Raw genomic sequence first — 18520 nt, 5'->3', positions numbered from 1 at the left:
ACACAGAGCAGGGTCAATCAGGGGGTTGAGGAGCTCCCCCCTGTCACTCACAGAGTAGGGCTGATAGGGGAGTTGGGGCACCGCCCCCTGTCACACACAGAGCAGGGTGGATCAGGGGGTTGGGGCCCCGCACCCTGTCACACTCAGGGCAGGGCCGATGGGGAGGTTATGGCTCTACCCCGTGACACACAGAGCAGGGCCCATGGTGGGGGGCGGGAGGGGGGGGGGTTGGAGCGCTGCGCCCTGTCACACACAGAGCAGGGCCGATCAGGAGGTTGGGGAGCCCCCCCCATCAGGCACAGAGCAGGGCTGATCAGGGGGTTGGGGTACCTTCCCCTGTCACAAACAGAGCAGGGCGGATAGGGAGGTTGTGGCCCCGCCCCCTGTCACACACAGAGCCGCAGGGCGATCAGGGGGTTTGGGTGCTGCCCCCTGTCACGCTGATCCCAGTGCCGGGAGGCCTCGCGGCTCTGCTGATCCCGGTGCTGGAAGGCATATTACCCTTTTACTATATAGGATAGAGGCCTGGTGCACCGGTGGGGGCCGGCTGGTTTGCCCTGAAGGGTGTCCTGGATCAGGGTGAGGATCCCTACTGGGGTGCCGGGCCAGCCTGGATGAGGGGATGATGCTGTTTGCAGCTGCTCACACCCTTCAGGGTGGGGGTCCCCACTGTGGTGCCTGGCCAGTCTGGGTGAGGGGCTGAGGGCTGTTTTCAGGCTGGCAGGTGACTGAAGCTCCCAACCGCTCCTTTTTTTCTTTTTCTTTTTTATCCTGGGCCAGCTTTAGCTCTGAGGTTTGGCTCCAGCTCTTAGGCCTCGGCTGCTGAAAGCAGGTATCTGGTTTGTTTGGGTTCTATAATCGAAACACTGTTTCAACTCCAGCTCTGCGATCCCAGCTGGCTGAAAGCAGGTTTCTGGGGTTTTGTTTAGCTTCTATATTTGTAACAATGTTTCAAACTGCAAGCTCAGAGGCTGGCAGCGGCAGGCGGGGAACGTTGGAGTTCTCCGTCACTGAAGCAAGCAAGCCTCATGTTCGCTTCAAGCTGCCTGGCTGCCGGCCGCCACCTTGGCTGGCAGTTAATTTGCATATCTCGCTGATTAGCCAATGGGAAGGGTAGTGGAGGTATGGCTAATTACCATGTTTCTCTTTTATTAGATAGGATGACTCAAAATTAGTGATAAAGAGAAAATCTTAAAAGAGCCAGAGAAAAATACGACTTATTAACTACCTAGGAACCAGGATAACATGACATACTTCTAGCTGGAAATATACAAGTAAAAAGACAATGGAGCAACATTTTAAAATACTGAAAAAGGAGGGACTGCCTAGAAATCTATACCCAGCAAAAATATATTTGAAAAAGAAGGCAAAATATATTTTCAGACCACAAAAGTTGAAAGAATACATTGACAGCAAATCTGAACTACAAAATATGTTAAAAGGAAGTTCTTCAGCTCTAAGGAAAACTATACCATATTGGTCTATGCAGAGAAATATAAAACACTAAAAAGGTTCAATGTAAGAGTTTATATGCAAGAATTTTTCTTACTATTTAAAACTTTAAAAAATTGACTAAACAAAATGTATTATGGAATTTATAACATGTAAAATTCATGAACAATAATATAAAGGCTGGAAAGAAACAGAAGTACACTATTGTACATTCTTATTCTATACATGAAATGGCATACTATCACTAGAGGTAAACCAGTAAGTTAAAAATGTATACTGTACTACAAACCTAAAATAATAAAGTGTTATAGCTAGTAATCTCACAAAGGAGATATGACATCATAAAAATATTTTATTGATTCAAAATAAGTCAGATAAAAAGGAAAAGGGAAATAAACAGAAGATAGAACAAATAGAAAACATAGCAAGATAATAGATTCAAATCTAACCATATCAATCATATTCATTGTAAATTAAAAGGTAAATTTTGTCTGATTGGATAAGAAAGCAAGAACTATATGCTATCTATAAGAAAAGTTTTTAAATATAAAGACACAAATAGGTTAAGAGTAAAGCAATGAAAAAGCTGTACCATGCTAACACTAGTCAAAAGAAAGCTGGAGTTCTATTAATATCACACAAAGTAGATTTCAGAGCAAAGTATATATAAATCTACAATTATAATCAAGAGATTTTACTAACCTTTAGTTAGAGCAAGTAGGCAGAAAATCAGCAAGGGCAGCCCTAGCCAGTTTGGTTCAGTGGATAGTGTGTCAGCCTGCAGATTGAAGGATCCCGGGTTTGATTCCAGTCAAGGGCACAATGCCTGGGTTGCGGGCTCAACCCCCAGTAGGGGGCATGCAGGAGGCAGCCAATCAATGATTCTTTCTCATCATTGATGTTTCTATCTCTCTCTCCCTCTCCATTCCTCTCTGAAATAAAAATATATTAAAGAAAAAAAAAGACAATCAGCAAGGACATAAGCAATACTGTCAACAAACTTGACCTAACCATTATAAAACATTCCACCCAACACCAGCAAAATATATATTATTCACAAGTGTACCCAGAACATTTACCAAGATAAACCATACTCTGGGCCATAAAACAAATCTTCATAAATTTACAAGGATTCAAATCATAACAAGTATGTTCTCAAGCCACCGCGTAGTAAAATTAGAAATCAATAACAAAATAATTTTGGCGCCTGGCTGGTGTGGCTCAGTGGTTGAGCATTGACCTATGAACTAAGAGGTCACGGTTCAATTCCTGGTCAGGGCACATGCCTGGGGTTGTGGGCCTGATCCCCAGTGGGTGGTATGCAGGAGGCATTCTCTCTCATCACTGATGTTTCTATCTCTCTTTCCCTCTCCCGTCCTCTTTGAAATCAATAAAAATAAAAATTATTTAAAAAAATTTTTAAAAAATTAAAAGATGTACAACTGTTTGGATAAGTAAATAACATTTCTAAATAACCCATGGATCAAGGAAATCCAAAATGAAATAAGGTATTCTGAACTGAATGAAAAGAAATATAAAACATCAGAATTTAAGGCATGCCACTAAAACAAAACTTAGTGGGAAATATTGCAATATACAAGATCAGTATATAAATATCAACTATATACTAGTATTTTTTTTTTTTTTTTTTTTTTTAAATATATTTTATTGATTTTATACAGAGAGGAAGGGAGAGAGATAGAGAGCTAGAAACATCGATGGGAGAGAAACATCGATCAGCCGCCTCCTGCACATCTCCCACTGGGGATGTGCCTGCAACCCAGGTACATGCCCTTGACCGGAATCGAACCTGGGACCTTTCAGTCCGCAGGCCGATGCTCTATCCACTGAGCCAAACCGGTTTCGGCTATATACTAGTATTTTGAACTGAATATTTGAATGAAAAATTGAAAGCTGAAGTTTTTAGAAATGGTATCATTTACAGCATCAAAAATATGATAGGCTTAGGGATAAATTTGACAGATGTGAAAGATTTGTATTCTGAAAACTACAAAATATTGCTGAAACTAAAGAAGACTTAAAATAAATGGAGAGACATACTTTGTTCATGCATCAGAGAACAACATTAAGATGTCACCCCAATTTATCTATAGGTTTAATACAATCACAATCAAAAGCCAAGCAGGAATTTGTGCAGAAATTCATAAACTTCTTCAAAAGACACATGAAACTGAAAAAATTCACAAGTGGGAAAAATCTTTGCCAACTATATATCTGAAAAGGAACTTGATACATAGAAAATTCTGTAAATTCAACCTTTAGGAATTAACTCAATTTTTTAAATGAGCAAAAAATATTAACACTTTATCAAAGAACATAAACAGGTGACTAATAAGCTCATGCAAAGATGTTCAACATCACAGGTCATCAGAAAAATGCAAATTAAAATCTCAATGAGATAGCATTATAAGCCTATTAGAATAGCTAAAATTGAAAAGGCTGACCATACCAAGTGTTGGCTAAGATGTACAGAAACTGGAACTTTCAAATACTCAGCTGGTGGAAACAAATTAGTACAAACACTTTGAAAAAATAGTTTGGCAGTTTCTTTAAAAGTTAAACATTTACCTACCATATGATCTAGCCATCCCACTCATATCACTCTAGGGATTTATCCAAGATAAGAGGATGTATATGGTCCATACAAAGACTTGTACAAAAGTATTCACAGTAGCTTTATTTGTAACAGCCAAAAACTAGAAACAATCCAAATATCTATCAACAGGTGAGTTGATTATATATATATATATATATATGCCTAATATGCTAAGTGTCCGACCGTTCGGTCAACCACTTGACCAGTCGCTATTATGCTCACTGACCACCAGGGGGCAGATGCTCCAACTGGTAGGTTAGCTTGCTGCTGGGGTCTGGCTGATTGGGACTGGGAGAGATGGGCCAGACACGCCCTGGAGCCAACCTCCCATGGTCCCTCTCTGGCCTCTAAAATATTTCTTCTAATCAATTTCCTTTCAATGTGCACGAACTCGTGCACCAGGCCTCTAGTAGCCATATAATAGCAATAAAAAGAATGAATTATTGATACATGCAACATAAATGAATCTCAAAATCATTATGCTGAGTGAAAAAAGACTGCTCTCTGCATTGAGAGCAGCTCTCCTGCCACAGCCCTTCATTCCCTGAAAATGTACTCTGTATCAAATTCATCTCCACCCCCTCCCCCGTCAGGAGCACTTCTCAGCTGCTGAGCCAACCACTCTGCAGCAGTGCTGAAATGATCTGAGACACTAATAGATGAGAACCACAGGAGTTTGGCAGCCTCATATCTCCTGACCTCACTTTCCCCACGTATCCCTAGCCATAACTTCCAAACCAGCAGCATTACAAAGGACCTTGACACAGCAGCCAAGTTCACTAGGATTGCAGCTGCCACAGTAGGAGTGGCAGGCTCTGAGGCTGGGGCTGGAACTGTGTTTGGGAGCCTCATCATTGGTTCTGCCAGGAACTCTTCTCTGGAGCAACAGCTTTTCTCCTACACCATTCTGGGCTTTGTCATCTTCTAGCCCATTGGTGGCGAACCTACGACACGTGAGTCAGAAGTGACATGCGAACTCATTTTTTTTATTTTTCTTTGTTAAATGGCATTTAAATATATAAAATAAATATCAAAAATATAAGTCTTTGTTTTACTATGGTTGCAAATATCAAAAAATTTCTGTATGTGTCGCGGCACCAGAGTTAAGTTAGGGTTTTTCAAAATGCTGACACGCCGAGCTCAAAAGGTTTGCCATCACTGTTCTAGACTCTAGAGGATGTAAATGGGGCTGTTTTTCCTGACGGTAGTCTTTTCCATCCTCTTTGCCATGTTAAGAAGCCCTCTGCACCTCCCATAGTTCTTTATCCCAAGTTTCATATGCCCTGTATGTTCCTTTTCCTATCATCCCATTGGCTGCATAGGAAAAGCAGATGGCTCTGGGTTTGACAGAAGGAAAAAATGAAATATTGTATTATCAAGAAGGGGGAGGAAGCCATAGCTGGTTTGGCTTACTGGATAGAGCATTTGCCTGTGGACCATAGGGTCCTGAGTTTGATTCCGCTCAAGGGCATTTAACTTGATTGCAGGCTCCTCCCCAGCCCAGGCCCTGGTCAGGGCACATGCAGGAGGCAACCAATTAATGTTTCTCTCTCACATCAATGTTTCTGTCTTTCTCTCTTTCTTCCACTCTCCCTAAAAAAAAAAAAAAAAAAAAAAAAATCAATGGAAAAATATTCTCAAGTGAGGATTAACCAAACAAAACAAAGTGGGAGGAAGAGTCAGACCAAAAAAGAAGTAGTGTATGATTTCATTTATGTGAAACTCTAGAAATGACAAACTAATCTTGAGTAACAGAACACAGATCAGTGGTTTTGGAGGGAATTTTTGAGGGGTGACAAATATGTTCTTATCTTGACTGTGGTGATGGTTTTATGGGTGTATTCAAAAGTTAAAACATCAAATTGTGCACTTGATGTTCAGTTTATTGTATGTCAATTATACTTCAATAAAACTAGTTTTTAAAAACACAAATTTCTGGGTTCTACCACCAGAGCCTCTAGCTAAAAAATATTTACCCAGCCCTAACCAGTTTGGCTCAGTGGATAAAGCGTCAGCCTGTGGACTCAAGGGTCCCAGGTTCGATTCCGGTCAAGGGCATGTACCTTGGTTGCGGGCACATCCCCAGAAGGGAGTGTGCAGGAGGCAGCTGATCGATGTTTCTCTCCCATCGATGTTTCTAACTCTCTATCCCTCTCTGTAAAAAATCAATAAAATATATTAAAAAAATATTTACCCATTACATTAGATCAAAACCAATCATTTCAATAGCTTCCTAATGAAGTCTAAAATTAAACTCACTTAATAGTAAGTATGACAACTCTGGAATATAAAGTTATTATTTTTCAAAAAGTATCTCAATCAATCTGAAGCAATTTATATTACAATGTATCCAGACTAGTGGACAACATGAGACAGGAAATAAGATAAAAGATTCACAAAGTTTAGCTTTTAATGGCTAAGCTGAAATGGTATTATGACCCCAAAAAATGAGAAGGCAATAAAACAGAAGAACCAAGACTAGTGATGACGCTAGTAAAATGGAATGAAACCTATGATTACTAGACAACACTAACCTTAATTTGGAGAAAGTCATTCAAGTAATGGGTAGCAGAGAAATGTTGCTATTCAAAGAAAAGAAATAGCACTGGGAAATGGGATACATCAGAATTCTACTGCCATCTTTTCTCCCCCTCAATATTTGTGTATCCCTTAAGAAGCCGGTGATAGGCTACGTTATCACTGCAAAATAAATGTCATAAACCTATTTCATTAACCAATCATCAAGTTAAAACTTGCTTTTCTAAAATTGGTTAAATTTTAGGAATCATGCCCAGCCAGCATAGCTCAGTGGTTGAATGTCCACCTATGAACCAGGAGGTCACGGTTCCAATCCTGGTTAGGGCACATACCCAGGCTGCAGGCTTGATTGATCCCCAGTGTGGGCGTGCAGGAGGCAGCCGATCAATGATTCTCTCTCATCACTGATGTTTCTTTATCTCTCTCCCTCTCCCTTCCTCTCTGGAATCAATAAAAATTTTTTTTAAGAAAATTTTAGGAATCATGATTCTGTATCTTGTATCAAATAGCTTTAGCTATTTCAAACAAACAGGAAAGTGTAATTAGAAAATTTTTCTAAATGTTATTTTATTAACAAATGCTAATTTCTATTCGTATAATAAATACCACAATTCAACCAAGTTGTAAATGGCATATAAAATATTATATCTTAGATATCTGAAGCATTATCAAATTACTCAATATTTAGTCATTATTGAGTTAATATATTTTGTTATTTAAGTAACAGTTATCTATACTTAGAGAAGCTTTCTGTCTTCCTCAACTATCTGTTTTTAGAGGACTAATATCTGCAAGTTAGTAAAATTTTGGTGTATAAAAACAAATGAATTGGTATGAGCAAGAGAAAACAAAAGGACAATATTTTAATGGCATCTCTTCTAAATATACTAAAACATTTTATAGTATTCTTTGAAGGATATTACCTAGTAACTTTAAAAAGGAGTGATATCCAATATATTTTTTTATTTTTAAATATGTTTTTATTGATTTTCAGAGAGAGAGGAAGGGAGAAGGATAGAGACATAGAAACTTTGAAGAAAGAGGAGCATCATCATTTGGCTATCTCCTGCAAAACCCCCACTGGGGATTGAGCTCGCAACCTGGGCATGTGCCCCAACTGGGAATTAAACTGGCAGCCTCCTGGTTCCTGGGTCAACACTCAGCTGCTGAGCCACATCGGCCATGCCAATATATTTTATTATTAATAAATAAATTAAAATCCAAAGAACAGTATCATGTACTTGCAACTTTTAGAAAGGAAGAAATAAAAGTAATTTGAGATTTAAAGTTAGAAAAGAAAAGGTGGCAAACAAAGGACAATCTAACAATACCTAGATTATTAAGCTAAAAGTTTTTCATCAGGACATTTCATAATCAATAAGAAGACTATGAGATCACTTAGTTGATCTGTCTGTTATTAAACTGGACTATTCATCTGTTCATAGTGACGTGAACAAAAAGAAGGTTTTCATTTGAATTTAAACAAGTACTTTAGAAAGTAAAAGGAATCACATAATACACATTTCATTTACAGTGCAATTTTTCAAGCATTCCAACCTTAATCAGAAATAACACAAGATATTCAAGTGTTTTAAAATCAAAGGCCTTTAATTCAGTTTTCAGTAATGACCATAAATGCCTTCACAAAACATCTTTATCACTGAAAACAGAAGGCACTAGGCATTACTTAACACCCTGAAGCAGTGATTTCTTCTGATGCTGGTGGAGATAAACATTAAATGGCAGATTTTAGATCTTAACAGTGTCTCCTAAAAAAAAAAAACAAAAAAAAAACGGGGGGCGGGGGGGAACAACTGTGAAAACTACACAAAAAATGAAATTACCAGTCAGTCTTTCTCAGGTTCCCAATGCAATTTTAAATTGTTTTTTACAAGTAATTTGAAATTAATAGATAAACCAGGTTAAGTATCATAGGATTTTCAACATTTGTTTGGTTTTAGTTAAATACAGTAAATATAAAGATAATTATTATGCTAACTGGCAGCCTTTGATACTCTTTAGCTATGCAAATTAAACTTGAAATGATACATCTGTAGTATAATTTAAAAGATCCTTGATATGACACTAACAACTTTCAAATTCTAGTCACAAACTGCATATAAATTGTGAAATTATTAAAATACACTTTTTGAAAAATAAGATGACCATTTATACCTAAATAAGGTTTCCCAGAAAGATATGAAATTTAAAAGTAGTTGCCTTTTCCATAAGGATAACTGTTGTTTCACAAAATAACTCACATGATCTGAGGCAAATGATTTCAAATGCCATATTCTCTCTATGACTTTGAGGTATGCTTCAAGAGACTGTATAAGACCACAGTTACAAACACAAAGAGCCTTTCTTGGATGGAGAGTGCACTTAATAGTTACAGTAACAGAAAAGGATAGCTCTGAAGCCATTTCTTCTACAAACACAGTTTGGATACTTAGAAGGTAATTCAAGATGCAGCTATTTACATATGTGCTATGTCATGTGTGCCTTAAAATAGTGGCTTTTGCAGAACACTCCTATTCAAACACAAACCAAACAAATTTGGTAGAGTAAACCAAACCATGATCTTCTATTTTTGGCAAGGTAGTATAAACAAAACAGAACAGAAACAAACAACAACAAAATAGCTATAATAGTGATTCAGGCAAAAGTTCCCATGTGAGACACAGTAGAGAAAGTGTTCTAAGAAATATAAATTCAAGGGGGAAAAACCCTAACAAACAAATAATGCTGAAAAATCAATCTTACAGTCACTCAATTAACTACCACATAAAAGGTTTTTGAATCCCTTTAAAGTAAGAATAGCTCAGTTTAAAAAACAGCTGATTATGAGGTTTATTATTAGAATGTCTTTGAAAAACACCCAAGCTAATTAACTTAAACAGAAACCAATTAGCAAAGGATAAGAGGAAATTAACTCTTCCATAATTAATATTAGATGCCTTCCTGCCTTTGGAGAAACTAATAAAATTAAATTGGAAAACATACAGAAAGTAATGAAACGATACCTACATGACAATGGGGAGTGGGGGGAAGAGGAAGGATACCATGCCACTACTAAACATGATGGGAGACAAGAAACATGTTTTTAAGCAATTAGTATGCAAAAGTATGTCTTATATAATTACATATCATAATTAAGTTAAGAAAAAGCTTCAAGACTAGCAGCCGGGTTTTGTGAAACATGTAGGACAACGGAAGGCACTACAAAAGCATTAGTTACTTCTAACTACAGTCAGACAGTTCAGTCCTTTCCTTCTTAAGAAGGTAACCAGTGTGAATGTTATTTTTATATCCCCCTGAGTTTTAACATGATTGGGCAAAACAGCACCAATTTAAAAAAAATATCTGCAATGCCAGCACTGCAGTTTAGAATCACTTATACTGATGGTCCCACAGGTCTCTCATAAGAGCACTTTAGAACATGATTAAAAATATAGAAATGCCTTTCGGTGTTTCAGTATTAAAGTGGAACCACCACAGATATCCATTTTTTAAAATAATGCACTAAAAAAGTCAGTATAGTCTTTCTACCCTGTAGCTAGCATACTGCTATTTTCCACTCCAGGAGATCTCCTTTGTGCGTCCAGTTGAAATGTCAGTAATGCTTCATGATGCACACACAGTCCTTTCTGGCTGGAAAATCCTGGCAAATATCATGTCATGCTCGTTTTGAGCAGGATGCTTTGTAGGTCCTCTGGCAATGCTAAGATAATCGCATCTATGTGTCCCCGTAACTTTTCCATAGTTTCAGGTTTCACAGGTAAATGCTCTCGATCAGCCTGCAACTATACAAGAAACATTTGGAAGCATTTAAGTTATCCTCTGAGTCTGTATTAATACATTATATTTTCTAAATAAACATTTTAATGGTCTAATGATTTGTACACTCCAATCAGAATTTACAGAAACTGTAAAAAAAGCAAAGAACGTGCCATTTAAACGATATATTGTTTGAGCTTAATGAAAAACTCCCATGTAAATTGATAATACTTAATGCATATCATGTGGTATTAAATATAAGTGACAATGATTTTGTAGAGCACATTAGACTCCATGTAAATACTTTTAAAATATAGGTGACAGTCCATGATGTGTCACAGATGTAACCTTTTTATTTTTTGTTTTAAGTTTATTTTATTTATTTACTTTAGAGAAACAGCGATTTGTTGTTCCACGTATTTATGCTTTCTTGGTTGATTCTTTTCATTTTTTTCCCCATATGTTTTTATTGGTTTCAGAGAGAGGAAGGGAGAGAGAGATAGAAACATCAAAGATGAGAGAGAACCATCTCAGGCAGAAGGGTATCATTATGATCTGCTTGAGAGACAAAGTATTTTTAGTCAGGTCTACTATCAATCTCAAGTCCTCTCATTTAAAAAGATTACGTCTGTGCTCTGGTCTGGCAGCTCAGTTGGTTAGAGCATCATCCTGAATCATAAAGGTTGCAGGTTTGATTTCCGATCAGGGCACATTCAAGAATCAACCAATCGCATGGCTGGTGTGGCTCAGTGGCTGAGTGTCTAGTCATAAACCAGGACGTCACAGTTCAATTCTGGGTCAGGGCACATGCCCAGGTTGTGGGCTCGATTCCCAGTAGGGGGTGTGCAGGAGGCAACCAATGGATGATTCTCTCTCATCATTGATGTTTCTATCTCTCCCCCTTCCTTCCTCTTTCTGAAATCAATCCTATATAATAAATAGGCAATATGCAAATTGACCCTCACACCATAACACCAGCACAAGATGGCGGTGTGCACAGTGGGGGCAGGGCAGCGAGGGCAGGGGTGGTGGCTGCTCTGCACGGCTTCCACTAGGGTTCCTGCAGTCCTGCGGGGGCGCAGGGGTCCCAGCGTCCACTTCGTGCGGCTTCTGCCAAGGTTTCCACGGCCCCGCATGCACACAACAGGGGCAGGGCCCGACAGCCACTGTGCAGGGCCCGGAGGCGGGGCATCAGGGCTCCACTCCAGGACTCAGGGCCATCCTGCAGCATGCCGGCCACGTGGGGCGGGACTCTGGGACTCAGGGCGGTCCCATGGCGTCGGGGGGTGGGTCCCAGGTCTCGCGCAATGGGTCACTAGTAAAAACATATGGGGGGAAAATTTAAAAGAATCAACCAATGAAAGCATAAATAAGTGGGACAACAAGTCTATGTTTCTCTAAAGTAAATAAATAAATTAATTAAAAATTAAAAATAAATAAAAAGGTTACATCTGTGATACATCATGGACTGTCACCTCAAATGTGAAGAAAATATCTTCACAGACCTTTGGCTGTTTTGGCTACATACCAGCTTACTTTTTAGCTTCAATACAAGGTCTACTGTTTCTACTTCTGTGTGTTTCTGGGTCCAGAGAAGTAAGTCCTAGAACAAACAAATCCCAAATCAGTTAAGTGCTCAAAATCATTTTCAAACTGCTCTATTTCAAAAGATAAAACTCCTGAGAAGGACAAAAACAAAAAGGAGAACAGGGTATTTAACCAAGATACAGCATGACAGCACAAAAATAATTCTGTACATGATATTCTAACAATGTTAATTAGATAATTTTCAACATTAGCCAGAACAATTATTGAATATTTGTCAGTAAAAGAAAATGTAAAAACCTTCTCTCTAAGGTAGCCCTTTTAGATCAATCACGAAAAAACAAAATTGCAATTCAAAGTACAATCAGTACTACCTACCCCCACTAAGTAGTGAGTATTTTAATTTATAAGGAACATTGGCTAACAAATGAAGATAACTGTGAACATGAATATAATACTGGATGTAAACTTTGCATCTTCAAATAAACTCTTACTGGACTTATTTGTGGTTGTCTTCATCGTACTCCTTCTCTTAAAATCACAATCACTGTGAGTTTATGATTAGAAAGTTAACACTGAGGCTAGCCCACCTCAAACTAAATACAAATGAAAATGAGACTATCCTTTGTATTCACTTAACTTAAAATAGTCTGGTAACATATAAAAAGGTCAGTCCAAATACAGGGAAAAATTATTAATAGTAACTCCAAGAGGTTAATAAGGCATGCTGGAAAAAATCTGAGTTAGACTATTTGAATCTGAATTCTGACTCCATCCAGTGGTATGCTGGAAAATATTTAACAACCAGAAAAAGTCTCTGGTTTGTAGCATTTGCCAATTTCTGTGGTGTAATACTCCCACTGTAGCCGATTTTAAACTACTATCCTAAGATCACTGAATGCAGAGCAGGGAAGAGATGTATAGTCAGCTCTTATGAGCCAAAGCAAGTGGGCCCTGGCTCCCTGCTAGCTCCCCTACTTAGCAGTAATGTGATCTGAAGCAAGTCACTTAACTTACAATCCTCAGGTGTCCCATAATGCAGATTATAACACACCTACTTTAATGAACTGTTGTGAAAATTAAAAGAGATTTTCCACATAGAGCACCTTACACAGTCCTTGGCATATAGCACATGATCTAGAAGTGTTAGCTATTACTAGTTTTATCCTTCTAGCCTCTAAGGATAACTTTTATCTTTTCCCCCCAATAAATGTTAATATCACACAAACATGCAGTTCTCTAACCTCTTTACAAAGAGCTTCTAGATGGAGTGCCTCCAATTTCTGGGTCATTTCCTTCCGCCGGGTCTTGAACCAACCATCAAAATTTGGGGATTTTAGAAAATGCCTATAAAAATCAATTTTAAAACAGCAAAGTTTGATTATGACTTACTTTCTCTCCTCAATACCTTTCCTACCTATAGCTGGAAGAACCATGTGAAACAATGCAATTTTGAATAAAATAAGTTCAATTCCAGCTTTTTGTTTTTTCTTCTCAAAAACAAAGCTGTATAGATGGGTAAAAAAGAAAGAAAGCTAACCGGTAAAGTCCAATCCAATCGCCTTTTATTCTAGAGGTCAACTGAGGTCCTGTTTTCTCAAGTGTTTTCATAAATTCTTCTGGAAGGAATTGTCTTAATTGGGGTGGACTCTATAAAAAAAGAACATACTATATTTAAAAATTAGAAATGCATGTGCTCAAAGAAATTAATTACAGTGAGAGAACTCAAATAGGAATTTAATTTAATATATTTATACCTTCCATGGAGAAATACTTTTCTGCAAAGGCATTAAGCTTGCCACATATCTTTCCTAAAAACCAAGAAAAAAAATGTCAATCAAGTTAGTTTTTCCAGAGAGTCTTCAAAAACGTTTATTAAATAAATCAACTTAAAAGAAATGAGTTCCCAAGTTTTTCATCATATAGTCTTTCAATAGCTATCAACAACACCATCATCCCCCATAGTGGTAAAGTTCAGAATGAATTAAGAAGTCAGGCTTTCAATAAAAATGTATTTTAGATAATCCAAGGAACTACACTTTTTTAAAAAACATTTTTTATTGATAGATTTAGAGAGAAAGAGGAAGAGAAAAGAGGGAAAGGGAAACATTGATTTGTTGTCCCACTTATTTATGCATTTACTGGTTGCTTCTTATATGTGCCCTGACTGGGGATCAAACCCACACTCTTGGTATATTGGGATGATGGTCTAATAAACTCAGCTACCCTACTTGCCCAGGTCAGGACTACACATTTTTTAATGATAATTAATCTTATTCAATAACTATGTTCTGGAAAATACACTCAACATTTTAAATGTATAATCTCTTTCCATCCTTGCAACCCTCCTATGTGGCAGGTATTATTGGGAATCTACGGCTTCAAAAGACCTGCCCAAGTGGAATTAACCACATTTTACAAATAAAATAATTGAGGGTAAAAAAAAGAAAGTGATTTCCCAAAGTTACACAGTTATAACAAGAATAGATAATCCAGGTCTTCTGTAAAGGACTCAATTTTTTAAAGATTTTTTTTATTGATTTTAGAGAGAGAGGAAGGGAGAGGAATAGAGAGAGAAAAAGCGATGAGAGAGAAAAATCAATTGGCTGCCTCCTGCATGCCCCCTGCCAGGGATCAAGGCTATAACCTGGGCATGTGCCCTGAATCAGTGACCTCTTGGTTCACAGGTTGATGCTCAACCACTGAACAACACTGGCTGGGCTAAAGGTCTCTTTGTTTTTTATTATTAAATATATTGGGGTGGCATTGGTCAACATGAACATATAGGTTTCAGGTGTGAGTTTCAATGTTACAAGATATGTATATTACACTGTGTACCCACCATCCAAGTCAAATTTTCTCATCACGATATATTAGGACCTCCTTCTCCTCCCACCCCCTTCCCTCTGGCAACCACCATGCTGCTGTTTATGTTCACAAGTTTCAGTTTTATATCCCACATATGAGTGAAATCACATGGTTCTTACCTTTTTCTTTCCTTTTTAATTGTTGATAGTATTACAGGTATTTCCCATTCCCTCCACCCCCTTTGTCCCATTCCTCCCAGGTTCTTAGCTTTTTCTGACTCATTTCATTTAGCATAATGTTCTCAAGGTCCATCCATGTTGTTGCAAATGGCACTCACTATTTCATCCCTTCTTATGGCTGAGTAGTATTCCATTGTGTATATGTACCAAATCTTTTTTATCCAGCCCTCTATCGCAGGGCACTTTGGTTGTTTTCATGTCTTGGCCACCGTGAATAATGCTGGAATGAATATAAGGGTGCATATATCTTTGAAAATACATGATATTGAGGTTTTTGGGAGGGAAACCCAAGTGAGGGATTGCTGGGTCATATGGTAACTCTATTCTCAATTTTTTGAGGAATCGCCAGACGGCTTTCTATAGTGTTTGTGCCAGTCTACATTCCCACCAGCAGTGAATGAGGGTTCCCTTTTTCCCACAACCTCTCCAATACTTGTTATTGCTTGTCTTGTTGATACTGGCCCCTCTAATAGCTGGGAGGTGGTATCTCATTGCAGTTTTGATTTGCATTTCCCTAATTACAGTGAGGTTGAACAGCTTTTCATATATCTATTGGCTGCTCATACGTCGTCTTGGGATAGGCGTGTTTTCAGGTCCTCTGCCTAGTTTCTGATTGAGTTGTTTGATGTTGAGTTTTATGAGTTCTTTATATATTTTGGAAATTACTAGTAAACCTTTGTTGGAGCTATTGTTTACAAATATCATCTCCCATCTGGTTAACTGCTTGTTTGTTTTGTTGTCAGTTTCTTTTGCTTTTTCAGAAGCTTTTTAGTTTGATATAGTTCCATTCATTTATTTTGCCTTTACTTCCCTTGCCTTTGGGGTCAAATTCATAAAATATTCTCTATGACCAAGGTCCATAAATTTGGTACTTATATTTTCTTTTATGTAACTTATTGTTTTGGGTCTTATATTTAGTTATTTGATCCATTTTAAATTAATTTTTGTACATGGGGAAAAACTTTAATCCAGTTTCATTCGTTTGCATGTGGCTTTCCAGTTGTCCCAGCACCATTTAATGAAGAGCCTATCTTTACTCCACTGTGTGTTTTTGGCTCCTTTGTAAAAAATTATCTGTCCATATACCTGTGGTTTTATAGCTGGACTTTCTATTCTGTTCCATTGATCTGTGTGTCTATTTCTCTGCCAATACCATGCTGTTTTGATTATTGTAGCTCTGTAGTATAATCTGAGATCAGGTAGCATGATACCTCTAGCTTTGTTCTTTTTTCTCAGGATTGCTTTGGCTATTCAGGGTCTTTTGTGGTTTCATACAAATCTGATGATCTCTTATTTTATTTCTTTAAAAATTGACATTGGGATTTTTTTTTAAATATATTTTATTGATTTTTTACAGAGAGGAAGGGAGAGAGATAGAGAGTTAGAAACATCGATGAGAGAGAAACATCGATCAGCTGCCTCCTGCACATCTCCCACTGGAGATATGCCCGCAACCCAGGCACATGCCCTAGACCGGAATCAAACCCAGGACCTTTCAGTCCGCAGGCCGACGCTCTATCCACTGAGCCAAACCGGTTTCGGCGACATTGGGATTTTGATGGGGATTGCATTAAATCTGTATATAGCTTTGGGTAATATGGCCATTTTAACTATGATTCTTCCAATCCATGAACACGAAATATTTTTCCATTTTGTTGTGTCTTTTAATCCTCTTTTCTCTTTTAATAAGGCTTTGTAATTTTCAGTATATAGGTCTTTCACATTCTTTGTTAAGTTTATTCCTATTTTATTCTTTTGGTTGCAATTGCAAAAGGAGTTGCTTTTTTCATTTCTTTTTCTGATGTTTTGTTGTTAGTATACAGAAAGGCAATGGATTTTTGCACATTGATTTTGTAGCCTACAACTTGACTATTTATGGTTTTGAATAGTTTTTTGGTTGAGTCTTTAGGGTTTTCTATATACAGAATCGTGTTGTCTGCAAAGAGTGACAGTTTGACTTCTTCCCTCCCTATTGGAATGCCTTTTATTTTTCTCTCTTGCCTTACTGCTCTGGCTATGATTTCCAGCACTATGTTGAATAAGAGTGGTAAAAGTGGACATCCTTGTCTTATTCCTGTTCTTAGAGGAAAAGCATTGAGTATGATATTAACTGAGGGTTTATAATACATGGCCTTTATCATGTTGAGGTACTTTCCTTCTATTACTATTTTGAGTATTTTAATCATAAATGGATGTTGTATCTCATCAAATGCTTTTTCTGCATCTACTGATAAGATCATATGATCTTTATTCTTCCTTTTGTTAATGTGGTGTTATTACACTGATAGATTTGCATTATGCTGAACCATCCTTGTGCCCATGGAATGAACCCCACTTGATGATGATATATTATTTTTTGGATGTACTGTTGTATTCGATTTGCTAGTATTTTGTTTAGGATTGTTGCATCTGTGTTCATCAGAGATATTGGTCTGTATTTTTCTTTTTATGTGTTATCTTTGTCAGGTTTTGGTACCAGGGTCATAGTGGTCTCACAAAATGTGTTAGAAAATATTGCTTCTTCCATTTTTTAGAAGAGTTTTAAAAGGATAGCTTTTACATCTTCTTTGAACGTTTGGTAGAATTCACTGGTGAAGCCATCTGGTTGTGGACTTTTATTTTTGGGGAGGTTTTTGATGGTTGTTTCAATTTCCTCACTACTGATTGGTCTATTTAGATTTTCCAATTCTTCATGATTTAATCTAGGAAGGTTATATAATTCTAGGAACATATCCATTTTTCTTAGGTTATTGAATTTGGTGGCATATACTCTTCTATAATATTCTAGTATGATCCTTTGTACTAGTATATCTATGATGTCTGTAGTGACTTCTCTCTCTCATTTTGTTTATATTGGTCTTTTTCTTTTTTTCCTTAGTGAGTCTAGCCAGGGGACTGTCAATTTTATTAATCTTTTCAAAGAACCAGCTCTTTATTTTACTAATTTTTTGTATAATCTTTGTTCTTTATTTCATTCAATTCTGTTCTAATTTTTTTTAAAATATATTTTATTGATTTTTTTACAGAGAGGAAGGGAGAGAGATAGAGAGTTAGAAACATCGATGGGAGAGAAACATCGATCAGCTGCCTCCTGCACATCTCCTACTGGGGATGTGCCTGCAGCCCAGGTACATGCCCTTGACCGGAATCGAACCTGGGACCCCTCAGTCCGCAGGCTGACGCTCTATCCACTGAGCCAAACCGGTTTCGGCTCTGTTCTAATTTTTATTATTTCTTCTGCTGACTTTGGGTTGTTCTTCTTTTTCTAGTTCTTTAAGATGTAATGTTAGGTTGTTTAAGATTTCTCGTTTCTTGAGAAACGCCTATAACAATATAAACTTCCCTCTTATTACTGCTTTCGCTTTATCCCAGAAGTTTTGATATGTTGTAATGTCATTCTCATTTGTCTCTATATATCTTTTGATCTCTTTTCTTTCTTCTTTGACACAATCATTTTTTAGTAGTATGTTATTTAATCTGCACGACTTTGTAGGTTTCTTTACTTTCTTTTTGCAGTTTATTTCTAATTTCAAGACATCATGGT

At 37.5% G+C, this 18520-nt stretch overlaps 2 protein-coding genes across 2 annotated transcripts in view; one reads left to right on the top strand and one right to left on the bottom strand.

Moving 5' to 3' along the window:
- Positions 1-18520, top strand: part of PDE12 (phosphodiesterase 12) — a 90379-nt gene that overhangs the window by 52626 nt on the left and 19233 nt on the right. The gene's annotated exons all lie outside the window — the stretch shown is intronic.
- DENND6A (DENN domain containing 6A) overlaps positions 8201-18520 on the bottom strand; it is a gene marked incomplete at its 5' end in the record, with an annotated part of 48388 nt that continues 38068 nt past the window's right edge. The window contains 5 exons of the mRNA XM_081105956.1: positions 8201-10410; positions 11913-11987; positions 13174-13276; positions 13470-13579; positions 13687-13740. Coding sequence (XP_080962082.1) covers positions 10279-10410; positions 11913-11987; positions 13174-13276; positions 13470-13579; positions 13687-13740 — 474 coding nt within the window. The 3' untranslated portion in view covers positions 8201-10278. The remainder of the gene's footprint in view (positions 10411-11912; positions 11988-13173; positions 13277-13469; positions 13580-13686; positions 13741-18520) is intronic.

The sequence above is a fragment of the Myotis nattereri genome (assembly GCF_964212035.1).
Source record: "Myotis nattereri genome assembly, chromosome: 14".
Taxonomy (NCBI): Eukaryota; Metazoa; Chordata; class Mammalia; order Chiroptera; family Vespertilionidae; genus Myotis; species Myotis nattereri.
Note: the sequence above shows the minus strand (reverse complement) of the source record. Positions and strands in the feature narration are given on the sequence as shown.